This window comes from Accipiter gentilis, chromosome Z (genome assembly GCF_929443795.1).
Source record: "Accipiter gentilis chromosome Z, bAccGen1.1, whole genome shotgun sequence".
Taxonomy (NCBI): domain Eukaryota; kingdom Metazoa; phylum Chordata; class Aves; order Accipitriformes; family Accipitridae; genus Astur; species Astur gentilis.
This window is the reverse complement of record NC_064919.1, coordinates 86,553,936-86,579,193: the sequence shown is the minus strand read 5'-3', so window position 1 is coordinate 86,579,193 and position 25,258 is coordinate 86,553,936. Positions and strand designations below refer to the sequence as shown.

The 25,258-nt window shown below is 43.3% G+C and overlaps 1 protein-coding gene across 4 annotated transcripts in view; it reads left to right on the top strand.

The window, feature by feature from the left end:
- MYO5B (myosin VB) overlaps positions 1–25,258 on the top strand; it is a 152,594-nt gene that overhangs the window by 87,254 nt on the left and 40,082 nt on the right. For all 4 annotated transcript variants that reach the window (XM_049794237.1, XM_049794235.1, XM_049794236.1 and 1 more), the window contains exons 17-22: positions 4,546–4,632; positions 13,213–13,324; positions 14,499–14,710; positions 17,306–17,462; positions 19,751–19,990; positions 24,452–24,691. In XM_049794237.1, the coding sequence (XP_049650194.1) occupies positions 4,546–4,632; positions 13,213–13,324; positions 14,499–14,710; positions 17,306–17,462; positions 19,751–19,990; positions 24,452–24,691 (1,048 nt within the window). The remainder of the gene's footprint in view (positions 1–4,545; positions 4,633–13,212; positions 13,325–14,498; positions 14,711–17,305; positions 17,463–19,750; positions 19,991–24,451; positions 24,692–25,258) is intronic.

Here is a 25,258-nt window from a genome sequence, read left to right as displayed (position 1 = left end):
TCTTGCTAAAGAGATTGACCCCTGTTGTAATGTTGTTCCCATAACTGGAAGGTCCCCGTAGCTTGCTGGAGTCAGTTCTCTTGCGTTTCATTATGTGGTTTTTATGCCCCTGAAGGGAAGACTAATGCAGGTCCTAGTAATTCGTAGATATAATCTACTAATACTGAGCATCCTTGCTTTGCAGTAATAGGGTCTTTGTACAATTTCATCTTGGAATCGCTTTGATTTAAATAGTTGCAGTACTAAACAGTGAAAAGTAGCAGAGAAAGAAGTGGAAAAGTGGAGATAAGTAGTTTGCTTGCAAAATGGCTTATAAAAGGAACAAAAACGTCTTGGTGCTTCCAAAATAAATGTGGAAAAAGTAAAGGTGTGACTTGTATCAACATCAGGCAGTTTTCCAGGTGAGTGAACAGCTGAAGCAAAAAGCCAGTCTTAATCTTCCTCTGTAGTTCAGAGACGTATCTCAGGCTGTGAACATTGTGAGCAAATAGTTGTTAGCCTTGTTTAACCTCTTGATAATGTATTTGTACCCAGTTTTGTTCCCTGTAACTCCAAAAAAGCGTAGCCATTAGTATGCAGGGCCCTCGTAGATCTCGTTGTGATGTTGTCTAAAGGTGCTGGCATAAACTGCAGGTGGTGACAATTAAGAAAGCAGGTTATAACTGTAACCCATAAGCAGGGAGGCATTGCCCTCCAGCTGATGCAATGCACTCCGAGTGCTCCCAGGTGAGCATGGTGCCACCACCTCGGAGTTCAGAGATGGCTCCAAGAGCATCCTGCAAAGGAGGGTGAAGTATCTGTAAAAAGGCTTATCCTTGGTCATGGTATGCTGGTGGATGTGTATCCACCAGGAAGCGTCCCTGGCATGACTCTTCTCCCCTTGCAAACAGCAAAGCGAAGGATATTAATGGTTATAAGACATTCGGGAACTGGCTTATGTTTAACTGATTCATTAGATGATTAGTTAGCAGCTCTGGAGAAGGCTATGTTGGCTGTCTGTGCTGGGACCGCAGCCTCCGTGGTCTGTTGTATCCACTTCATGTGCTGTTTTGTAGGTACTGGAGATGCTTAGGGCCTCAATCTCTTGTTGCCTATTGTGGAGGTTGTCCATTTAAACAAAATTCAGGATTACACTTTTTGTTTGATTGCTTTCTTTAGATAAAGCACAGAAGTATTTTTCTAGCTTTCTGTAGTGAAAGTGTGGTAGATGCTCTGTATTGTGAAATGGCTTCACCTTTCCAAAGGGTGTTTCCAAGACTCGTGGCCCTCCTCAGCTCTACTTTCAGCCCATCCATCTTCACTTCTTTGCCTTTAACTTTAAAATTCAGTTTTTCATGTGATGTTCAGGATACAGTTAATATTGTTTTATAAATGTGCAAGCTCCTGGCTGTCAAGGTGCAGTAATTATCTAAATGAACTCCATTGTACTTCTAAGATGTTATGGTTAGCAAATACCAGGAGGATAATTCTGCTTATGTCTGCTCACAGTCTGACTGGTGACTCGGTCCGATGCGATGCTCCCCATCTGGCCAATGTCAGAGCTGTCAAAGCTCAGGATTTTGGGAACAAAGGGCAAACCAAAATAGACACAAGAACGGTTCTGGAGGAGCAGTGTGCAGGTGTCTGTCTGCAGCCAGCAGCATTGCAGGAGTCACCATAGGTTGGAAATGACAGGAGGGTGCTTTGGTTTGGGGTGGTGGTGTTGCATCCCCATATAGCAGCCAGAAACCACTGGTTCAGGTGTCTTGTACTGGGGGTTCTTCTGCAAGAGATTATCTCCCTTTTCACCCATCGTGGATTGCTTAATTGAAATTGTGATCTGCGAATCTTGGTCAATGTTGATCTAGCTGCCACCAGCTTGAGGAATTTGTATCCTTAGTGTGGCTCAAATAAAGTCTATTTGCTTGTATGCAAAACTTGAGTCTGGAGAATACTGGGATGGCTGTAAAGGAGTCTGCATTTCAGAGGCACTTGTGCTGAAAAACACATAGTGCCAGGAGGCATTAGTGAAAAGAAACATCAGTGGCACTGCTCTGACTTAATGTTGAAGTGGTGTCTTGTAGCATGCAAAATACTTGGTGTTATGTTTGTTGTTCAGTGAAAAAACACAGACCTTTCTCTCTTCCTAAACCACAACATTTTTCAACTCACAAGAACGTTACATTTTTGTTAAAATGAGATGTTTAGCTTGGAGAGGACAAGGGACCTAACGGCAGCCTTCTTGTACTTACAAGAGCTACCAAGAGGACAAAGCCATGCTCTTCACAGCGGTGTGTGGTGGGAGGACAGGAGTCAATGGCCACAAATTGATGTGAAAAATTCAGACTGGAGTTAAGGAAACACTTTTTTTTTTTTTTTTTTTCCCTCTCTCCATGAGGACAGTCTGTCAGTGGAGCAGGCTGCCCAGAGAGGTTGTGCAACCTCCATCTTTGGATGTTTTCAGCCCTTGACTGGATAAAGCCCTGAGCTATGGGTCTGCCCCCATACCTGCCCCAGCTTTTGAACATAGGAGATTGGACTAGAGACTTTAAATCTCCGAGGTGAGGGGTGTCAGACTTCCAGCCTGGAGGAAACATTGGCACCACATGGTGATATTTGCTGCAGCTGACTGCAGGCTGTGTCTGAGGTTGAACCCTCATGGAGAAGACCTCAAAGAGAGAGGTATGAGGGCAATGCCTGATTTCAGCTTGCGCCTTTTGACAATTTTCCTTCCAAATTCTGTTTCAGGCAGAGTTTGTGATCTCTTACTTGGTTTTCCAGGCCAAAAGCAACCTGCGAGGCGCCTCTACCTGCTGTGGCGAGGAAAAGGAGTTCATAATAATGTGTGTTGTCCCACTTTTAAGCTCTTTATTTCAGCCTCAGTCCATAGCTGGAGTTGTTGCTGGAAAGCATCCTGGCTTTCCATGCTGATAAATGACTGCAGCCACTCTGGTTACTGCTGTTCACCCCCACTGAGCAGGGCTTGGCCGCGTTGTAGAAGGTTCCCCTCGTGTACGACTTAGATTGCCCTGGGATCTTCCAGGACTGAAGGTTTCCCCATCCATCTACCAGTTCTGTTTATTATTTATTCTTATGGAAATTGTACCCTTGTGGATTCTTCCTTGAAGCAAGTGACAGCCAAGACTGATTTTTTCCACCCTGCATCGTGTTTGCGGTGTTGTAGCGAATAACTTGCTGTGGACTTGACAGGTCCAGGGAATTTAAAAATGCACAAAGTAGCAGGGGACTATTTCTTATGCCGCTTTTGCACAGCAGAGGCCTGGCAGAATTATTCATGCAATCTTGACCTGCAGGTATAAATGCTTTGGGCTTCCAGGAAGGGACAAGGAGGTACCTGAGAAACTTTAGTTCCTCACCCTTGTTCTGGAAACCTAAGACAACTATGGACATCTACATCTTATGAGTCCAGGCTTGATCCAGTGACCTCTTCCAGGGTCCAACGTCTTGAACTGGAGAGCTGGGACCTCTTTGTGTATTCGGTGTCGAGGTGGAAGGAGGAAGGGAAAAATGATGGGGGATGCTGGTACCTGCATTCTGCGCAAAGATAGACCGATCTGAAAGCCAGTTCATGCCAGGAACCAGAGAGAGCATGGCCCAAGTATTCAGCTGGAAGTGGGCACAAAGTTTTTTGGCACAAATTGGTGATGGAAATGAGGTGCCAGTGGTAAAGGGTGGTGCTAGCTAAGAAGAGGAGGGCAGACAGCTGAGAGCAGAAATACCTTGAATTTCCACATGATGCCTATCAAAGGCCTTTAGTCTGGCCCATGAGCACCACTGTTCTTGGTAAACTTAACAGTTTGCAAGCCTGTGGGACCTGTTAATCACTGGGCTTTGGTATGGAATGGAATATATCAGATGTATTTTGCTGTTGAATTCAACTTCTTTCTGGAATTACATTGTTGCCCTTATAGCTGCAAAAGTAATACTGTCTGGTTCATCAGGCAGCTTGTGGTGGGGTAGCCTGTTTCCTTCTTTATTGTAATTGTGTTGCTTTACATAGCTGGATAGATTATGGCTATGGAGAGTAATTGTAGCAGATTGTCATCTTGTCCCAAGAGTATCACTTGGCATTGATAGTAGGGCAATAGCAAGGTCCGTTGCACTTGAAAAGCACAACGTCTTGTGACACGGCGAGAAAACATGTGACATTTGTGCAAGCTGTTCCCAAAGCAAGGCATGGGATTTGTGGTTATACTGAAGTTTGTGAGCGAATGGGTATGGACAAAAGCTATCCATGGATGTATGGGTTTCTTCAGCCCCTGTACTAATGATGTGAGCAGAGCTTTTTTCCACAAATCAGAAGCTAATTCCTGTTCCCAAAAGAGTCGGTATCAAGTTGTTTCAGGCAACAGTACGTTTTTCTTGCAGCATAGTGTACTGATGTGGGTATAAAGGACTGAATTCCCTAACGTGCACTGTGTGTATCAGCAGGGTCAAAATTAGAGATATTGCAGAGGATGCCAACATAAATGTTCTCACGGATGCTTTTAGATTGATGCGAGTTCCTCCTCACTGTGTTAATCTCAATCTTAAATATAATTGCAGATTTGATCCAAAGAGAGCGGTACAGCAGCTGAGAGCTTGTGGAGTGCTGGAGACCATCCGCATCAGTGCAGCTGGCTTCCCATCCAGGTACCCTGCTGGGAGTTAGGTGTGGTGTTGTGCTGCTGGTGTGCTTTACTCAGCAAGTTCATTATCTGGGGCAAGGGAGGGAGAAGAAAACACTGGTGTTTTCAGGACAAACAGGGTTTATTTAGGCTGGTTTACATCCAGGATAGATTTTCCCCTTTTTATATTTTTTTTTTCATTTTGCAAAACTCCCATTAGGTCCTGGGTTCCTCAAATTGAAGAGATTTGTTATCAAGTGATGAGCTGCAAAGTGAGGCTGCCAGAGGGTGTGTTGTGTCATGTTTCAGCTGGTCCTTTCGGTTTGGTCCTGAGAAGTAATTTGATGGGATGAAATCTCTGAACGTGCTGGTGCATGACAGATAAAGGAATCCAGCTTTGATCCCACACCAAGGTGGACAGCCAGTAACAAGATAATGTCTCTATATCCTCTGCATCCAGCTTGCCTGGGAGCAAGTGTTGCCCTAGAGGACTTCTTCCCTGAAGCTCCCCTTACAAAAGCTCCTTGTACTGTACAGTTTGCCTTCCTTTTTTTTTTTTTTTTTTTTTTCTTCTGGCTTCAGACACTTGCTGCAATAGTCATTTTGGCCGAAAATTTTTTGGTTATACTTGCAGAGAAAGAAAATAAGAGTTGTAAAATATTATTGCAGACTTTCACACTGCACATCCAAAGCATACTAGGCTTCAAATGCTTACATCTTAAAAAGGAAAGGCTATGGGTGGTGTGGCTCTTGCTAGTTGTGATACAAAATTCAAGAGGTTTTTTAGGGCCTAATAAATCAGAAAACATAAACTATAAATAAGCCCTGAAGATGGCAACGGCAAATAATTCTAAAAATGCATCAATTGCGTTCTAGTACCAAGCAGCTTTGTGTTAATGTCAGCATAGCCATCAGCCTTTTTATACGGAACAAAGGAGTTATAAATACACACAGTAAAGAGTCGGCTAAGCGTGATGCTGAACACCATGAGAAACTCCCTGTCCCGGTTTTTGGGGAGGAGTGTGCTGCCTTACCAGTTACTCTCATCTTCTGCAAAGCTGCAAACAGCCTCTGATGATGGCAGCTTCTGCGCGTTGATGCGAGGTGTTTCGGCTCCACTTAACCTCTGTTGGCCAGTGACCTCCATGTACAGGCAAAAACTGGTGATGGGATCTCCCTGGCCAGCTGAGCTCAACTACTTCAGAAGGAAAAAAAGAAAAAGAAGAAAAGTTTCATGGAAACCAATTTCTCTCTCTCCTGTGCCAGCGTGGGAGGGTGGCAGAGGTGTGTGGAGATTTGGGTCCTCATGTTGGGGGTCTGGCCCTGTTAGAAGACCCAGCACCACCTTTGGTTCCCATCTCTGAAGTCTTTAAGGAAGTAACTAATAAAAAGTTGCTCCTAAATTACATGATCTCTAAGGCGTGGAGGGAAATGAAAAACCAGCCCACGAGTCAGGTCTTTTATTATCTTTGTTAAAGTAGCCGCAGGGTCAAATCCATCTGTCTGTCCTCTAAAACCCTAAAGCAGTGAAACAGCTGTGGTTTCACTTGGAAAAGGCCACAGAAAGACAGTTTTGTGCTCCTTAAGCAAGTGGTCATGCTCCCCAGTGCAGTGGGGGCTCCTGGCCTCTGCAGTTGTGGGTCCCAGGGGAGGTTTGGAGAGCTCTGAGCTGAGGGTTGTCCATGGGTTTTGCTACTGGTCTTAGCAGAGCTGCGAGGATACCCTGTTCCTCTCCATTCATAATTTTCCTAAGAACTTGTAGCATTTTCCCATCTCTGCTCACTTAACTCTGCAGTTTAGACCCTATAGCACTCAAATAGATGTATAATTAGTAACTGGGGAGGGGAGAAACCACTGCAGCACCTGGAGATGAGCCAAGATCTATTTATGGCAAATAATTGACCGGTGCAAAGACCACTCCGTCCCAAAAAACTCAAAAGGGATGCTTTTGGCTCTGCTTGCGTGCTTTTGGTTACGACGTCCTTTTTTTCCCAGGATACTAAGAATACAGAACTCTTCCATCACTGCAACTTGTCAGCTTTTGTTTTTCCTCCAGGGGGAAAAAAAGGGTGCAAATAGCTACTTCACCCTTTCAGGGTGACCTTCTCCAGTTTGGGATGCTTCGAGGACAGATTTTTGTTTATTTTAATGTTTCTGGAAGATAATTGTATACATGAACAGCTCTGTGCTAAATAAGGTACTCACTTGGACTTCTGGTAGTTCTTCGCCCTCCTTGGTCGTAAAATTCTAGTCTTGAAAATCCAGACCCAGGAGTTGGGCAACATCACTGAAAGATTATTCATAATCTGTATATTTGAATTGGCTTTATAAACCAGCTTGGCAAAAGCTGCTTCCACAGGATCTTATTTTGTGGGAAATGTAATAGATGTTTCAGTTCTTTCTGCATATTTACATCCATACAATCTGTCTCGGTTTTCATCATGGCAATCATTGATTATTCCTCTGTATTTCCTTATATTTTGAGACAAGTTGGATTATAATGGTTGATTAAGGATAAAACCAAAAAGGAGGGTCATTGCTTTAAACTTAAACCCTGTGTGAAGGCTATAAATTTAAACCACTTAAAATAATAACGGAAAACTTGATCTTTGTGAGTTTTGCTTCACTTGGCTCTATGCAATTTAGCTTTAGAGCAACAGGGAATTTTCAAAATGTTTTATCTCAAGAGAAGTTTTATTACAGAAGAAGGAGAAAATGTTTATTTTCATCCTGTAGTATTTACATGTGAATATTTTCCAGCATACTGTCAGAAGAGTAACTTCTGAGAGTGGTGTGGCTTTGGGTTAGAGATCTCTGGATAAAGCCAGCTCCTGCCATCATTTCATGCTTTTCCATCACTTTATGTGTTGAAGAATTGAATGTTTTGAGGCTTTAATAGTTCTTTTTTTTTTACCTGGTTCCTTTAAGGAAAAAAAAGTTTTAATATAATATTCAGTGTTCTTTAACCCATGTAAGTCATGATATATTCCCACTGAAAGATGAAGCCTCGTGCTCCCCACTTTGGGTATACCTGGCTTTATTTTATCATTTCCATGGTAGGCTGCACTCTGCAGCTATCTCAAGTAAATTGAAAATATATAATTTGGTTTGAAATGTTACGCAGCAGTTAAGAAATGCGTTTGTTAACATGTACATAAATGGCTGTGATGAATGGACTGTCTTAGATGAGGAGATAGTAAATCTATCATCAACTTCCATGGGTAAAGCATGGAAGAAGGCTCTGTACTATAAAACCATTCATCTTTTTTATAGAAACTGGCTGCATAAAGATCAGTCTGTAAAGAATTAATTGGTGCAGATCTCCAGTAATAACAAAATACTCTTTAAAACAGGTTTTTAACTTGCATTTTGTTGAAACTACGTTTTTTTTTTCTTGCTGGTTCTGGTGGTTTCCAGTCAGTGGTAAAGTGGCAATGGCCCTCCCACTGTGCCATCACTCTGAATAACATTGTCATTGCAGTTTCTCTAAAATACTCTTATTGTAGTTGTTACATATGAAATTTATTGTTTAAGTATTCTTGGCATTTGGCTGCTTCCTCTGGTTGCTGGAGCTGACTGTCAGATGCAGCATCTTTGTATCAATTCAGTATGAAATCACAGCTGCTAAACTCTATAAACATTAAACATTCATAATTGAAATGTATCATGGGCATCCTTGGAGATATTTTTTTTTTTTTTTTTTTTGGTAATGTGCCTTTAGCTGTCTTGCAGTCATTTCAGGGAAACAAAACCTATAAATGACTTTGACTGCCAGCAGTTCTGTTTGCCTACTCCCCCTACTCCCAACGAAGGTGTAATATGTAAATAGAGGGTTTTTTCCCCTCATTTTGCTCTTTGAATATATTCCAGATAATTTCAGGCCATGCCAGCCTGCATGTTTTAGAGCTAATTGAAAGGCAAATCTGTTCTGCTGCAGTAAACAAGGCAAGAGAAATTTTCTCCCTGAACCGCAGTTTCTAAAATAATTTCATGTCAAATCTTGACTCAAATGTTCAACCTGCATGCCCCCAAAGAGGCTTCAGCTCCTATAGAAAGATCGATATAGTCCACCTCCTTACTGCTTAAAATATCGATCCCTTCAGGGGAAGGTACCACGTGGTGCTGGCAGGATTTCATACATGAAGCCGGGTTTGCTCTGCAGATGGTCACTGGGATGGTCTGGGGTGATGGGGGGCGATGACTTTATTTACCCTTAATGGAAAGATTTTGCATTCAGTCATTTTAGGCCACTGAAAGAAACTGTACTATGGTTAAGTCATAAAAGCTTCAAGCTCTTATACTCCTTTCAGCTCTTCATTCAGTACCACTGAAATAACATTGCTGTAATCACCCTAAAACAATAGGCTGGAGGTATTTTGGGCAGTTGCTGACTGCTTGAAGAGATGCTTTTCAGAGGCTTTCTCAGGAGTCAGAATTTCACCCCGTTTCTTCCCCGAGCCCTCCCTTTAATTGGGAGGTTGTAATAAATCCAGTTGGCTCTGAAGCACAAGGGCTGCTCTTGGGTTCATAGCCCCGTGATTTTGGGCAGGAGCAGCCTCTTTGCTTTGCACACGTTTGTAGTTTTCTGTAAAGCATCCAAATCTTGTTCTTTAACCCGCAGATAAAAAGGCTTAATTTGTAGCATACGTTATGGCTTATTCCCTCTGTCTAGTTCCTGTACGTGACAAAGAAATTGCTGGGTTGACCAAGTCTCCTGCTCCTGGCCAAGCCCTTGAGCATCCTCCTTGCTGCTCTAGCCCAAGGATGTTTTTCTTCACAGGCATAAATTATTTTCTTGTGTCCTTCCATTCCTTTTATTGCCTCTTCCTTTTAGTGACCTGTGCTGACTTAAAAGCAAAATTTTGATATTCGGGGCTGCTTGTGCTTGATCTCAGCCCTGAGATTTTTTTTATTTTTTTATTTTTTTATTTTTTTTTTTTTTTCCCCTGGGAAAGTTTGAGTAGTATCTGTCCAGTCCCTCATGCCTCCTTCTACCTCTTTCTCAGTTGTGCAGGTAGAAAAATCCCCCTGGTTACAGCTCTTTGCCTACACCACCTGTCTGGATCTTATAACTTGATAATTATAAGGAATTGTTTTTATTTAGTGGCCCTCAGTGGTTTCCAACTCCTAGCAATGAGGTGTGCATGGGCTGTGTGTTGTTTGGCAGCATCCTGAAAACCTGAGATCTGCTTTTAATTTAATACCTGTCAAGAAGTTGAACTGAGGTATAACCTTTCCATAATCTCTCCCGACCTTCTAAGCTGTAGGGTAACGTGGCACATCTTTTGTCTCATGCTGGGAATTGCTTTGTCATCTAGCAGGAGGGAAATAAGTTTCCTCTTTCTTCCTTTTCTCTGTTGAAGATGCAGATGTTAAACCCTAAAAAAAAAAAAAAAAGCAAGCATGTGTGCAGAAGAATAAAAAGTGTGTGTGCACTAGAGCATTGAGCTTCAGTATTTCTGCACTGGAGAGATCTCCCTTGTAGGGTTGGGGGATCATGTTTGTTTCTCTCGGAGCACATAGTTATAAGGTAATTTTATACTGCTTTGAACCTGAAATGGTTTAACAGGCATGTTACATTACACCCGAGTGCTTTAATTGTTCCTTTTTTGGGGCGGGGGGGATCCTGTAACAACACCTACGAAACCCTGCAGCTTGCTTTTGCTTGTGAACTGGGACTGCAAATATTCCAGTGAAACTCCTGATGGAGCAGCTGAGCCCCGGCATGGCAGAACTTTTGTCTTGATATTCTGCGTACAGCAATACAAGGAGCGTGATCTCAGGATTGTCGTTTCCTGATAAATCGTCGAGGATGGTGAGGGTGGCCTCGCTGCAGCAAGGGTGAAGTGGTGCTGTGCTGTGGAGGTGCAGCATTTGGCTGTGAACCTCTGGGAGATGTGGATAGACACCTACGGATGCCACTAGCCCAGCAAAACACCCCGACAGCAATCAGGGAGCGTATTCCCTGCCACTCCCACTACCTCGTGTGAGATGTACTCCTAAAAAGTGAGTTATGTTATTTATATTAAAGAAGGACTTGAACGGAAACAAGTGGAATATCAGTTTTTACCACCTTGTGAAATGCGAACAGCAGCCTCTGAAGAAAGACCCTCTATGTAGTGATTTACTATCTATTTTTAAGGGTTTTCTGCAGGTATCTGACTTGTTTGAAAGCAGCTGTGGGATCTCCATCTCTGTCTTGGTGCAGGAAGATGATGGATTTTGCTTGCTTCCTAGCTTGGACCCATGCCCTCAGTTAGGCGTGTTGCCTCTTCACCATCTGCTCTTTGCCAGAGGAGCCTGGGTGGCACCTGCAGGATGATTTCTTCCTCCGAATAGCAGCAGTTAATAACATCAGCCCCTAAACTGACTCTGGCAGGTTAATGGGAATACTCCCTCCTCTTTTTCTCTCCCCTGAGCTCTCCTTGGCTCGAGTAATACCTGAGGCAGGCAGGAGGTCTCCAGCATCGCACGCTTGGCTGCGTGCCTCGGGCACTGTGTGCTCTGCTTCTCCTCTCGGGTTTGATTTGGAACTGCGTAAAGCCTCAGACGTGCTTAAAATGAAAACGGGTTTTATACGCGCCGAGCAAAAGGATTAAGGTGCAGGTACAAAATGGGAAATGTAACTATAAAACGAAGGCATTTAGAAAGCAAAGAGAAAGCAAGTTTACGCTTAAGCCCTACATGACACAAGCCTGTAGTCTTGTGTAATCTTTGTGTTCAGTTTTGCTCTACCTCACCCCAGAGAGAGCTCCCCGTAGCAAGTATCTTATCTTGTTGTTGTTGTTGTTGTTAAGTGATAATCCAGTACTTTTAGTTATTTGAGGGTGGATAGCCTTGGCTGTCTGGCCCCAGGGCTAGCCCATGTAGGCAGGGATGAAATGTTCACTAAATCTGGCTACTCCAGAGCTGCTCAGAGCAATATGAGTATGGGAAACCCTCTCATCACAACTCCCTTCTTGCTGCTGTCTTCAGGAGCTCTCAGTCGTATCTTTTGCTTCAGGAACAATGCTAAGGACTCTTGCTAGTTTTTGCCATTCCCATATTCTTTGCAAAACGTGTTCTGGGTGCAATGTGTCCGTGCAGGAATTGTGTGGTACTTGCCAATCCTTAGCAGTTTGTCTTTTTTTTTCTTTTTTTTTCCCCTCCCCCCTTTCTTTTTCTCCCTTTGTTCTCATTGTAAACATTTTCTTCTACTGTGCTCTTTTTATTAGAGTATTGCTTTTAATCAAACTGGCTTTCTTGCCCTGCTGTGTTTTTCTGGATTGATGTGAAACCATTGGTCATGTATTTTGAATTATGTACTACATTTCCGGTATGCCTATCTTACCGAATATCCCAGCTTCCAGCCTTCAAGAAGTCTCATGAGATATGTAGTATTTTATAGAGACTGCAGTTTTGAACATGGGAGGTGCTCACGTGGTGGGACGTCTCACCCAGCCCTACCACTGCAAACTGGCCAAGTGTAAGGACCCATCACAAGCATCGCTCTGGCCCTTCGTGATTTATTTTGCCGTTCTTCCCCCCTCTCTTAATCTCTGGAAGTGGAAAGACAGGAAGAATTGGGTGTAAGAACACAAGAATAAAGGCATGCACGGGACTGCTGGGCGGAGGAGGAGATGTTTCTGTGTGGCTGCTCTTCACACACCGTGTTCTCATCTTGGCTGCCAGAACATCCATGTGGGTGAGGATCAGGCTCACAGATGGTTTTGTTGAGTGAGGGCAGAAATCAAAATCTCTGCAATTCTCTCCCATCTTCTTTTGACATTTGTTATGCATATTTTTTTAGAATAACGATGGCTGTACTTGACATTGCTGGAAGTGCCTGGTGTTTTAATTAAAAACTCAGGTTTTGAGGGGTCCATAACTCACTGTGTTAATTTGGAGAAGACTGAACCTTGGCAGATGCTGTACCAATTTCAGGATCCGGTCTGCAGACTCTACATCTAACAGCTGTGGCAAGAGATCATATTTCCTAGCAGTAAGCTACAGTGCTCTAATTCCTTCAGTTAGTGTTCCATGTTTGGGAACTTCACTGCTGGTGACAGTGAGGCACCTTCCAAATGGCTACTTTGTCTTTCCGGAGTCCAGGGGTTTTGTGTTTGTTTTAAGGGTCTCGGCCATGGACCTCAACATGGACTGATTAGTGAATTAATTGATTCAAATTAATATTCAACAGAGTTTGGAAAAGCAAAATAAGGAAGAATTTCTATTTGATTCATTTTCTGTCATCAAGATTGCTTTTTAAATTTTTGGCCAAATCGGGAGATCCACGATCTCTTCAAAATTAACATATCCTTTCCAAAGGGAACCGTGTTGTTGCATTTGACTGGTAAAATGCAGTAGCATGGGAAGCACATCAGGACGAGTGAAAACAAGGTGATCCATGGTCTTTCTGTTCGAGGCTAGAAATGCACTGATAAGGGTGTTCAGTGGCAGGGGAGAGCTGAGAGTGAGGGTCAGGTTTGGTGGGTCCTGATTTCTTTCAGGTGGCTTTGATCAGTATAAGAGTTTCATATTTTGACTTGTCTGTGACTCCAAAGGCTTTATGTTAAGGAAATAATGCCCAGCGTGCAGACTAATCCTGTGTATACTTTGCTTTCAGGTGGTCCTACCACGACTTTTTCAATAGGTATCGTGTTCTTATGAAAAAGAGAGACCTCTCCAAGAATGACAAGAAGCAGATCTGTCAGACCCTGTTGGAAGACCTCATTAAGGTGAGCTGGGACCAAATCTTTGGCAATGATTTTTACAGCACGGAAGCTCATGGCTTTGATATGATTGGAATTGCTCTTCCTGCTCCTACTTCACCTGCTGCTCATGCAGGTACTTCTTCAGCCTAGGCACCTTGGGGCTTTTTCCAAAATGAGATAGTCTCACAAGAAGGTAGCGAGAGCAAGCGTGACATGGGAATCTCATGATTGCAGTCAAGCTGAACGTACCATTTCAGTGCTGGTGAAGTCCAGAGTTTGCTATCACTGGCTGTACATGAACAACCACATTTAGAAAATTCATCCCCCCAACCCCTCCTCCTGGTTTTGGCTAGCCGTAGCTGGAGCACGTTTTAGAGGTCCAGCTTTTGACAACACCATGAACTTTAGTCAATCATTAAATGCCTCTTTGCACAAACGAGTAGAGAAAAATGCAATAAATGCCCTATCTTGACATGTGGGAGACTTTTAGTAGCAACTAATATGTAGAAAAAACATCCCATAGATTGGGACTCTTTTCCTGTAAGCAAACAAGAAGTCTTTGCCACCTCTCCTCACCAAAACCTTACTACTCACTCATGTGCGTTATTTTTAAATTGAAAATGTGTATGCAAAGGTTTCTTGCTATTGAGCAGCCCAGAATGCACACAGCACCTTAGCCAGGTTTTAATTTTTGATCTGTTTTCCTCATGGGATTTTGAGGAACTTACTCAGTTGGGTTCCTGTCTGCAAAAGCCGTTCTCCTTACACACCAAATGTTTCCCTTGGCTGCAGAGCCATTAGCAGTGCATGTATGACTTTGCAGATGTAAGCCTTAATCTTTTCAAGAAAAAACTTTTCTTGAAATCTTCTGGCATTGCATTGCTCTATTTAACTTTAAAGAAAAACAAACAAACAAACAAAACCCAACAAAACCCCCCAAACTAAAAAACACTCAAAATTTGTGTAAATATATGGAACATAAGACTGAATCCGAGTGCTGCATTTCTCAATGGCTATATAGATGCTCAAGTAGTTTGGAGTCTAATATCTTCATCACCCAATTAAGAAGAGGTGCGAGCTAAGCTGATAAATTCGATTCAAAGTGGGTTTTTTAGTCTGTATCTGCTGAGCAACATAGACTGAAAAAAAAAATATGTTTGCCTTAATTAAATTTAGTTTCCTTTATGCTTTTGAAAAGGATCCAGACAAGTTCCAGTTTGGACGTACCAAGATCTTTTTCCGTGCAGGCCAGGTGGCATATCTGGAGAAACTGCGAGCAGATAAGTTCAGAGCTGCCACAATCATGATTCAGAAGACGGTGCGGGGCTGGCTGCAGAGGGTCAAGTACAAAAGGTTGAGACAAGCTGCAATGGTCATCCAGCGCTACACGCGTGGGCACCTGGCCCGGAGGTGGGTGCTAGGAAGCCCTCTGAGAAAGGGCTAGCTGGGAGGTCAAGTGGAAAACTACTTCTGGGCACTTGTATTCTGAGTCACTTCCATCTTGTAGGCCTTAGACTTGGGGGTTTCGTATGAGAAACATTGAAAATGCTCTGTATGGGGTGTTGCCTTTCAGCCCTGTGAAAACAAGACCCATGTTGTGGACGTAGGTACTGTGGCGAAAGTTTCCGTGCTGAAGTAAGGATCCATTCCTGGCCCCTCTCTCCAGCTTTCTTTGGGGGCAAGAGATTAAAATTCTTTGTCTCGGTTTGATTTCATATCTATATTGATTTAATTTCTAGGTGCTGAGCCAGGGCTATAGCATAGGCAGCTAGGCTGTAATCAGCTGACTAAAGTACTCTGAGATTTTTAAGTGGAAGTGTTTCACAGAACTAATACTTTTCTCTGACTTCTGGCAAAGGGCATTTAGATCAGCCAGTTATCACTTTGCTAGTTGGTATGCGCTCCTCTTCTGCTGGGACCAGGTTTGTGCCTCCTTGATATCCAAGGGGAGTTCTCAGAATTGATTTGCTGTATCCTTTTGTAATGAGAAAAATCACTCCAAATCACTGGCAATGGGGCTATTTACAGTACTGAATAATAGAGCTCAATTAACTCTCTGTGTGCAGGAACCTCAAGCTACCTCATGTCAGTGGCTTGCTGGGATTTCTGTAGATACGCTGCACTGGAGAGTAGGCTGCTGGTAGCGGGTGTGAGGGAGCAGTAAAGCAACGTAACAGCATCCCAACACCCAGGTCACCTTGCATCTTGTGCCCTTTATTCAGGTCAAACACTGCTATTCTCCTGCATCTAGCTAAGGTGGCTTTGGGCACTTGGCAGATAGGAACAAGGAGTAGATTTGAGTCCTTTCAGCTTTGTTTCCCTTCTTGTTTTCTGCTTAGAGAAGCTGTAGTGCGTTAGCTGTGTTGTTTGGTTTTGAGCAGCAGTGTTCTCCCTGGCTCTGAGTTAGCATCTGCCCATCAGAAGAGCTGCTACCTAATCTGCAGCCCAATTAAATCTGCTTGCACTTGAGCAACATGAGATGCCACCTGTATGCTACAAGGCTTCTGCACGGTCACCTCTTCACTCCTGATTGCTGGATGAATGTTGACTTCTATCAATTACTGAAGCAACTAAAGGCAAAGAACTTCCATGTTCCTTCCAAGGATTTCATCTAAATCATACCGTATTTTGGAAGAATGTCAGAGATGCTCACTGCATTTGTGGTATTACTTGTGCTTGTGAAAGGGATTAGCATCATAGAAGGTCTCAGATAAGCAAAGCTGGGCATTTTGGTGACTTTTAATTAAAACTGAGCACACAGTTTTTCCTGTCCTCAGAAGTCTACGTACTTCTCTAGGCTCGTGACTGCAAGTGCCTCTCGGCAGTCTTACAGCTCACTTGAAGACAAGGCAAGTGAGAGCTGAGCGCAATAAGAGGAAGGTTAAGAAAAAGGGAGAGTCGGTGATTAACTTTAGCCTCTCCGACGGGCTCTCCATGCACACCTACAGACTTGGACTCTATATTTGACTTTGCATCAGCCAACCATCCCTCTGAGGAGGGGAGGAGGAATCTCTGGTGATGTCGAAGTGATGGGGTATGAGCTAAAAGAGAGGCTGGAAGCAGATATGCAGAAACTACCTGCTGCAGTGTTTCTTCAACATGATTTTCACCTCTTCATGCAGGTTTCATAGGGATGGATGTCATCTGAATAACTGCTTTCTCCTCTTTTTGGAAACAGACCATCCCTTGTCCTCTTTAATAAGCTCTGGTTCAGTGGGTCCTAATGAGAAACCATCATCCTTGATGAAGAGAATATATGAGCCAATCCGATATGGCTTTTACAGTTTTGATATGCTTTTTACAAAATAAAGAAGTGGATCAAATATCTGTATAATGCTTCATGTTGAGAGTAATAAATGCATCATGAATTCAGCAAAACAAGCTAATTATTAAATTAAATGGGGGTTTTATGGGCATTTATTAACCTGTGTAACAGCAAATTGAACATGAATTCAGCTGGAGAGTCGGAGCAACATGGCACAGAGTTGACCATGTCCCTCATAATTTACTCTCTGAATTGCTTGGGGCTCTGCTCGTGAATGTTGCCAAACCACTGCACACTGGTTTAAATGTCAAATCAATTTGCTGCCGTTTTCACTGAGACGGTAGATATCCTCTGCGACACTTGCTTTTTATAGTTAGGAAAGTGATGGAGCCAACCTGGATGTTGATTGGCTCAAGTATGTAAGGCAGAGGAGTCCAAACCAAAGGAAAAGCTGGAAAATACTGTTTTTCATGCTGTTTAGGAGTAATGAGGTGTGTTGATTTCTTGTTCCAGTGCTCTCGGGTGCTGTGGATGCTGTCTGATTGCATATGTGTTCCCATTATTCTAATGGAGACATGCTATCAGCTGCTCTTAGCCCTACTGCTGGGATGGTCTTTCTTGAATACCATCAAGCTACTTTTGGACAAAAGGTTTTTTCTCTCTTGCCCAGTTTAAAACTTATTGCGACAGAAAGAAGGGAAGTTTAGTTTTACTGCTAACCTTTTTCCTCTGCTTTGCAGACTTGCTGAGCACCTGAGGAGGACGAGAGCTGCCATCATCTTCCAGAAGCAGTACCGAATGCTGCGGATCCTCCGAGCTTTCCAGAGGGTCCGCAACGCAACCATCACCATTCAGGCTTTTGCTCGGGGCATGTTTGTCAGGAGGATTTATCACAAGGTATGACTCCACGGAGTGTCTTTGCACTAGAAAAGAGTGGCAAGAGCCTTTATGTTTACCTCTGCTGGCATAGCATGGTGCTGTATTTATTGTGGCCATTTTGATGTTTTACAAAGCCGACAGCCGCTGGCGTTTCTGGAGAGCACACACTGACGGCGAGCATTGCCATTTAAAGCTGTACAAGCAAAAATGATTTTGGCAGCAGCACCCCAGCGGAGCAGCTAAATGAAGTTAGTCATTCAGATGCCGGAAGGCGTTGTGGAAATCTGGAAATGTCATTTGATCTAACCCATACTCTGCAAAAACCTCCCTGGCAAACCGAATTTGTCTCTGAGCTGTGCTGCAGGTGCTGTTTCCAGTATGGTAGGAAGAACAGTAGGGTCTGCCATAGAAAACATCAAGTAATTTATTGATATAAATCCCTTTTTAATTAGTTCTCTCCATTAGCTTTCTGTGTTAAACCAGGAGCTGAAAGCAAGGAAGCAAAGGTTTGATTACAGCAAGTGATACAGTGAGAAATCATCTGTCAGGAAACCGAGAACAGCTTTGGGGAATCTTCTGTCCACTCCTCACATCCAACCTTCCTTTGGTAGTCACCTAAATTTATGCCTAATTGTGGTCACCAGAATACTCAAAGAAGTCAGAGGCATGATGAGCCGGGAGAGGAGAGCCTGCTCCTGGAGCTGATGGAGGTTACCTGGGCACCCAGTGACCCACTAGAGAGATCAGGGATGTCCTCTGAAACAGAGCAGCTCGATGCTGGTGATCAGGAATTTGTGCTGCCACTGCTTTTTCAGCATCTGTTTTTTAAATCGGAAGCCTCTGCAGGGGAGGCAGCTGGTCCAGCATTTAAACTCTGAGATTCAAGGCAACCCAAAATCTTAACAGGGTGTAGAAGTTGGCTGAAGGTCAGGCCTCTCAAATCTGAACATCCTTAATCTCTGGAGCACGTGTGGATATAGGTGTTGGATATAGGTGTCGATTCAAGAGCACACTCAGCAACAGATGCAGGGCTGCAGGTGATGCTCCATGGGGTCAGAGCATGCCCAGTGCCCACCAAGACTTTGCTGTAATGCTGGAATAGGTCCCTGAGGCAATGCAGTAGGATTTCTTCTAGCTCTTTGGGCATCCCCAACTTTATCTGTAAGAGTGCCAAGGTTGGAGACATACAAAACTCATTTCAGAGTAACTGGTACTGCATCCTAAGTTCACATAATCCCTTTATTCTAAATTAAAATTTGCAAATGCAGAGAAAGCCTTAGGGTGAAACAAAAGATTTGTAAGAGAAGCTGATATGGTACCTTTTCTGATACAACTTATCCCAAACTAATAACAGCAAAGTGTCTTGTAATCTTTAAATTCTCCTGGTATTTCTTTCCTCATAATACTGCAGCATAGATCAACGTGAAGAAAGTTATTAACAACATGCTGGTTGTACCTCTAATACGTCAGCCTTCAGTTTTAGAGGAGGGAATTCAACTGCAACCTACTGAAAAGATTGCTGTAAATTTTTGGGGAGAGTTTCAATCCAAAACTGCCAGAAGTTTCACAAAAACAGATATAAGTTTCGAGAAATTGATTCATGCAGGAGGACTGGCTGCAGACTGTAGCGAAAGGACTCCAGAGTTTTATTTGAAGGTTATCCACACGATAAGAAATCCCACCAGGACAGCATTTATCTGCAGTATAAATTATCATAATGCAGGGGTGGAACACAGAAAAAAAAATCTACAGACCTGTTCTGATGTGAGTTATATCTGATGCTGAAGGGACAGTAAGTTTATTGCTGAGTGTTGGTGTGTCTGTTAATGGCTATTTATTCCGCTAGCTATGGAACTTGTGGATCTGAGTACTATTCTGAGGTGGTCCGTGAAGTCTCTCTTGAGCCCAAATGTCCCCTGTCCCCATCGAGTTCTCTACTCACCAGACAGGATCATATCCCCTCATTTCACTGGCCAAGCAGGTCTTGACTTTTTAGAGAGCAGCATGGTTCCTAAGAGAGGACTGGATGTGTCCTGCCCGCATCAGTTGAGCGCAGTGACTGGAGAAACCCCCCAGGAGAGGGCATTGAAGTACCCCTTCCCATCTATGACGGAAGATGCAAAATAACAGTCTCTATCTCCAGCCATCGCCCTTGTCCTACCAGGACACTCCTGCTTGAAGGAGAAGACCTTTCGAAGGCAGATTGGGAAGTATCGAGTGCCGTGTTCCAGTCAAACCAGGGTTGCTGCTACCTTTAGGGCTGACTTTTCTCCCTTGATTGTCCCGTTTCTGCCCGTGTTTTGTAGATCCTCGTGGAGCATAAAGCCACCATCCTCCAGAAGTACGCCCGTGGCTGGCTGGCCCGCACTCGCTTCCACCGGGTCAGGGGTGCCACCATCGTCCTGCAGTGCTACTACCGGCGCATGAAGGCCAGGCAGGAGCTGAAGGCGCTGAGGATCGAGGCCCGCTCAGCACAGCACCTGAAGAAGCTCAACATTGGCATGGAGAACAAGGTGGTCCAGCTTCAAAGGAAGATCGATGAGCAGGTATGTCCTGAGCTGTGCTGGGACAAGCGTGGTCCCGTTTCTGCTTTGCCTCTCTCCTGTTGTCCTTCCTAGGAAGGATTTTATCTGCCTGTGTTGTCTGGGAAGGCTGTCGTGGTGGTGGCAGCCTTCTGCTACTGCTGGTCAGACACTTGAAAGGGTGGGACGCCGCCATGGAAGTGCAGTTGCACATGGATCTTGGGTCTCCACCTTGCTGTCTGAAGAGCTTGCTCAGTAAGCTGCAAAAGCAGCGGCGTAATTGTGAGAACTGCCCAGAAAGGCTTAGAGGAGGAAGATAAAATGGCAATTTTCAAAGCTGTTGCTTGATGGTCTTACTGTGACTGCTTTATCACAGAGAGGTCTTCATCAATTGCTACTTGTCATTAATGAGCTGCAGAATAATAGTTTGATTACACACTTAGGAGGGTTTTCCCACATACTAACGTGTGTGCAATTTACTCTGATGAATGCCCTCTACGTTCCTTCCCAGGGCTGTACAAGGACTTCAGGGATGAGTATAAGTGCTCAGTTAGGACCCAGTTGTGTCCAGTAACATCAACAAGAAATTCGTATCTACCTATGTCCTTAAACAGCCTTTTTACAGGCAGGAGAAACATTCTCTGTAAGTCAGGATACCTGCTTATTTGTAGTACCAGTTGTTAGTAATTGCAGTTTATCGTTCTGTTTGGAATGTTACTGGGGACCCTTATACATCACACGTGGTTTCCTTGCTGCCTTAAATCTCTCCCATCCCTGTATGACACGAGAGGTCCTGCGATGAAGATGATGAGAAATGACTGTGTTGGCTCAGATACTGCAGAGTCAAGACAGCTGGGGATTTGGATTACTGCTGGCCGCTTTCATTGCTGTATTAATTGGCTGCAAAGCGTGTACCGCAGTAGAGTCTGACTTTCAAACGTGGTGTTTGATTTTAAAATGCCTGCTTTGCACACTTAGATTTTGCAGACAAACTGTAGTTTAGCAGCGGAAAACCTTAGGCATAAGGTTTCCTCTATAATTATATATCAGAAACCTGTTTGATATGACCCTTTATCTGGAGGGTATTTGGTGGAATTAATTAGGACAAGTCATTTCAGGTCCATGTATTTGGGCTGGACTCGTGCAATGAGTGTGAACATCTGTGTTGGGGCTGCTGGACTTGGCAGTGGAGTAGCAGTATTCATTTTTTTTAATTTAATTTTTTTTTCAATTCCTTGTCACTTACTGCTAGGAAAGGTGTGGAGTGGAACAATAAAAAAACCTCAATCTTTGGTTAATGTGGGCTTTCCTGTCTTGGATTATGAAAGTAGCAGAAAGGTCTACTTTGGGGAAGGAGACGGGGAGAGCTTTTAAGTAGGCAGAAATAATGCGCTGGAGCTCGTCTTGGTCTCCCTCCGTCTCTGCACAGACTTTGATGCTTTCCGTGTAACTTTTGCAGGAAAGAATTGCTGCTCTGTATTAGTCCTGGTAGTCTGTCCAGTGAGCTAATTTTAACCATCTTTTCAGGACTGACAGGTTTCCCTAGGATGCTTTGGAAGTGCTAATGAGCACGATTCCAGTAGACTTCCTTTTCAGTGCACTGGATCTTTTTCTGGCAGCAGTGAGTTTGTTGCATCATAGTTTCCTTGAAGTATCTTGATTTCAGTCCTTGCTAGTTTATAAACATAACCTCTCAAAATGCCAATTAACTTTTTAAGAAAAAAAAAATAAAAAATTGCAGGTAACCTGGAGAGCTGCAGTTGTATCATTTTCTGACTAGCCATGGAAGAAAATGTTTCTATTTCTGCTGCTTTAGCTCATGCATGAATAGAGAGATGCAATAGTCCGTGTGCCCCTGAGGAAGAGAAGATCTTTCTTTGAAAACATTAAAGCCTATTATTGTATGTCAGCCTCAGCTCACACGCTCTAGCAGCCGTAACTGGGCCTATTTAATTCACTTTCTAAATCAGGTGAGGGATTTTTTGCATACACAAGAAAGGTTTATATCTCTTTTGCTGCAAAATATCCACACTGGACCACTTTTTTCTATCCACGTTGGACCACTTTCTTCTTTTTTTTGTTCTTTTCAGTTAAGTGAGTTGTTTTTAAATGTGTATACTGTAGCTGCCTGAGACACTTTTAAGGCTGTTACCTAATTTAGCCTTATGTGTTCATGCAGCCAACATTGAAACTCACGGTGAGCTCCCTACGCTGTCTCTGCAAGCGGCAGTATCTCTGTGACCGTTTATTGTGAATAAAACTAGTTTGGGTAACAGTAGTGATGAAGTTCTCGTCTCTGCCATTGATAGCAAAATAAACTCTAGACTGGTTCACAGAGCCTGGGTTGAAAGCAGGACTGTCACAGCTCTGCTGGGCTGGATAATGATTTAAAATAAAGGAAGTTCAAGTTTAACGGGGTCTGTTGAACAATCCAGCTGTTCTGTCATGTCTCTAGTAGCCAGTAACAAGAAAAAGCATTCCTGTGCATTTATCTTGTTTCTGGATTGAAACCTCAGTTGGCTGGTATGTAAAATCGTATACATAAACCTTGGGACACAAAGCCGTGAAATTGGGGGAAGCAGCAGAGATTTGTGAACCAGAGTGATTATTGCCATCCTCTGTAAAGCTTTTCTCTCTGAATAGATCTCTTTGGAAATGGCTTTGGTCATGCAGAAATGTTAATTCCTTAATACCACATGAATGCTGAGTTTCTATGTTCACTAATAATCCATTACAAGGGAGCAAATGAAAAGGTGTTAATGTCCCTCGTTTACTCGTTTTTCCATTTGAGATGTGTCTTAATCTTGCTTTGGAGCACTGAGACTGCAGTGAGAGGGGTGCTTTGGGAGGTCACCTAAGAGGGGGGCTAAAAGGATCATCAGAGTGATGGTAGAAGAAATGATCCTATGAGCCATACTGGGAATCTAAAAGAGACTAATCTGAAGTAAGGGTGGAGATTTTGGCATCCACCAACTCACCGTGCATTTGTACGGGGGACTGTCTGGTCTGGAAGAACCTGCGTAGACCTAGAAGATATTTTTTTTCTTTTCCAGGCTATAAAGTTCTTTGAAAACTAACTCTGTTGTACAGAAGTTAATGAGAGCCTTTGGCCCTATTACAGAGATAGATCATGCTTTTTTGCATTTAAATTTTTTTTTTTTTTTTTTTTTGCTTACTTGACTCTGGTGAACATCTTAGAGGAAGAAGTTGTATTTCGGGATCTGTGACTTTGCACCTTCGCTGCTTATCCTGACCAGTCAAAAACCATATATCAGGACTTCCCGAGTCCATTGACTTTTTAAAATGATACATTTGTGTCTTTTAAGACTTCCGTCTTCTGGCTTCTTCGTCTTAAGCTTTTCTTAGCCTCCATGTGAGCTAAACAATTCTGGGTGGAAGGAGCAGTTTCTTGTGAGCTGGCGTAACACTGCTGGTGACTAAAGCTCTGAGAAACATCAGAAGGCTAAGTTGCAGATTACCAGGACGCTTGTCTGGTCTGGACAAGGATCTCTTGCCAAATGCTTTCCAGGAAAGACCAAAACTGGATGAAATATCCACCAAAGTCCCATTTAAGAAAGGAAAGCCTTTTGGATCTGTTGTACAGTGAGAGATAAGAGCCCAGATCATTAAAGCTGTATTGAAAACTTTAAAAAATGAAACTTTAAAAACCAGACTGTTTTAAATTTCAAAACAGTTGTTTTGCTCTTATGATTATCTACCTAATGTTAGCAAAGCTACATGGTAGGCTCTTCACAACAGACCAAGAGCTTCAGTAAATTCATTGTCGTTTCTGAGGCTGGCTAATAGTGATGATGTTTTATCAGTCACAATGTAGTTCCCATTGGCTTTGATTTGAACAACAAAAATGAAAGGAGGCTGCTGAATTTTCAGGTCTCAAAACTTGGGAGCAAATCATTGCTAAATGCTGTAAAAGATAAGATCTGAGCAAATAAAGAGACGATTGAGCTGGCACATGACTTAAAGCTGGGGTTTAGGGAGCTCTTTGTGCTTGAGACTGCAATTATGCTACAGTGCATTGTCACCCCAGGTGTTCCTGCAGGCGTAGGAGTCAGGAATAAAAGGAGAAACTGCAAGCCCAATATTACAGACAAAAAAAAAAAATAAAAATTGCAAACCAGTTGCATTAAGTAACATTGTATGGAAGCTGTAATAAAAATGGTTTTTTTTGTTTGTTTGTTTTGGTTGCTAGTGGTACCAAGCATTGTTTGCCTTTGCTTCGAGTTGTAACATCAATTTAACAAATGCTTGTATAACTGTTACCACAATATTATTGAGCTTTTGTCACAGTTTTGAAATTGTTTTTAGTTTTGTAAGCTTTATTAGCATATGCATGGAAACGTTTGTTATCAGAAGTTTGTTACCCACCATGCTCAAGGATTTTTAACGGTTACTTTTGTAGTGCATCAGTGCATGCATTGATCTCGCTTGTGGTCTCATTTTTCTCTTTTTGGGATGTTGCTGCAGAACAAGGAATACAAACTTCTGAACGAACAGCTCTCTATGCTCACGTCAGCCCACTCCTCTGAAGTGGAAAAGCTGAAGAAGGAATTGGTGCAATATCAGCAGAGCCACCGGGGTGATGGCAACCAGCTTGTCAGCTTGCAAGAAGAGATGGAGCACCTCCGGCTGGAGCTTGAAAAAGCTCATGGTGAGAGGAAGGTTGTGGAAGACAGCTACGTTAAGGAGAAAGACCTGCTGAGAAAGGTACGTCTGTTTGTCACGGCTCGTGTTGTGTAGATCTGCTGACGGTCATACTGGTGAAAGCTCACCCTTTGTAAATCTGAAGGGGAGAGAATTTCTATCTTCAGTTAAGATTTTTTTCTTTTAGTCATTCAATGGTACTAGAATTTGCCTTTTAACCAGGCTGTGGGGCAGCAAGGGCAGGTGAACGTCCTTGCAGGAGCAGCGACTGCCGCATGGCAGGAGGATGCCCCGTCTTGAAGCCTTTTGCACTGCCAACTACAAAGAAACTCCCCAAACACAGACTCATCTGGAAATAAGGGTGCTTAATAACTGTGGATATGCCAGGGCTTCGTGTATATACAGTGATTCCTATTAGGACAGGCTGAGAGAGTTGGGGTTGTTCAGCCTGGAGAAGACAAGGCTCTGGGGAGACCTTATAGCAGCCTGCCAGTACCTAAAGGGGCTACAGGAAAGATGGGGAGGGACCCTTTAACAGGGAGTGTAGTGCTAGGGCGAGGGGTAACAGTTTTTAACTGAAAGAGGGTGGATTTAGATGAGATGTAAGGAAGAAATTCTTCATCTGTGAGG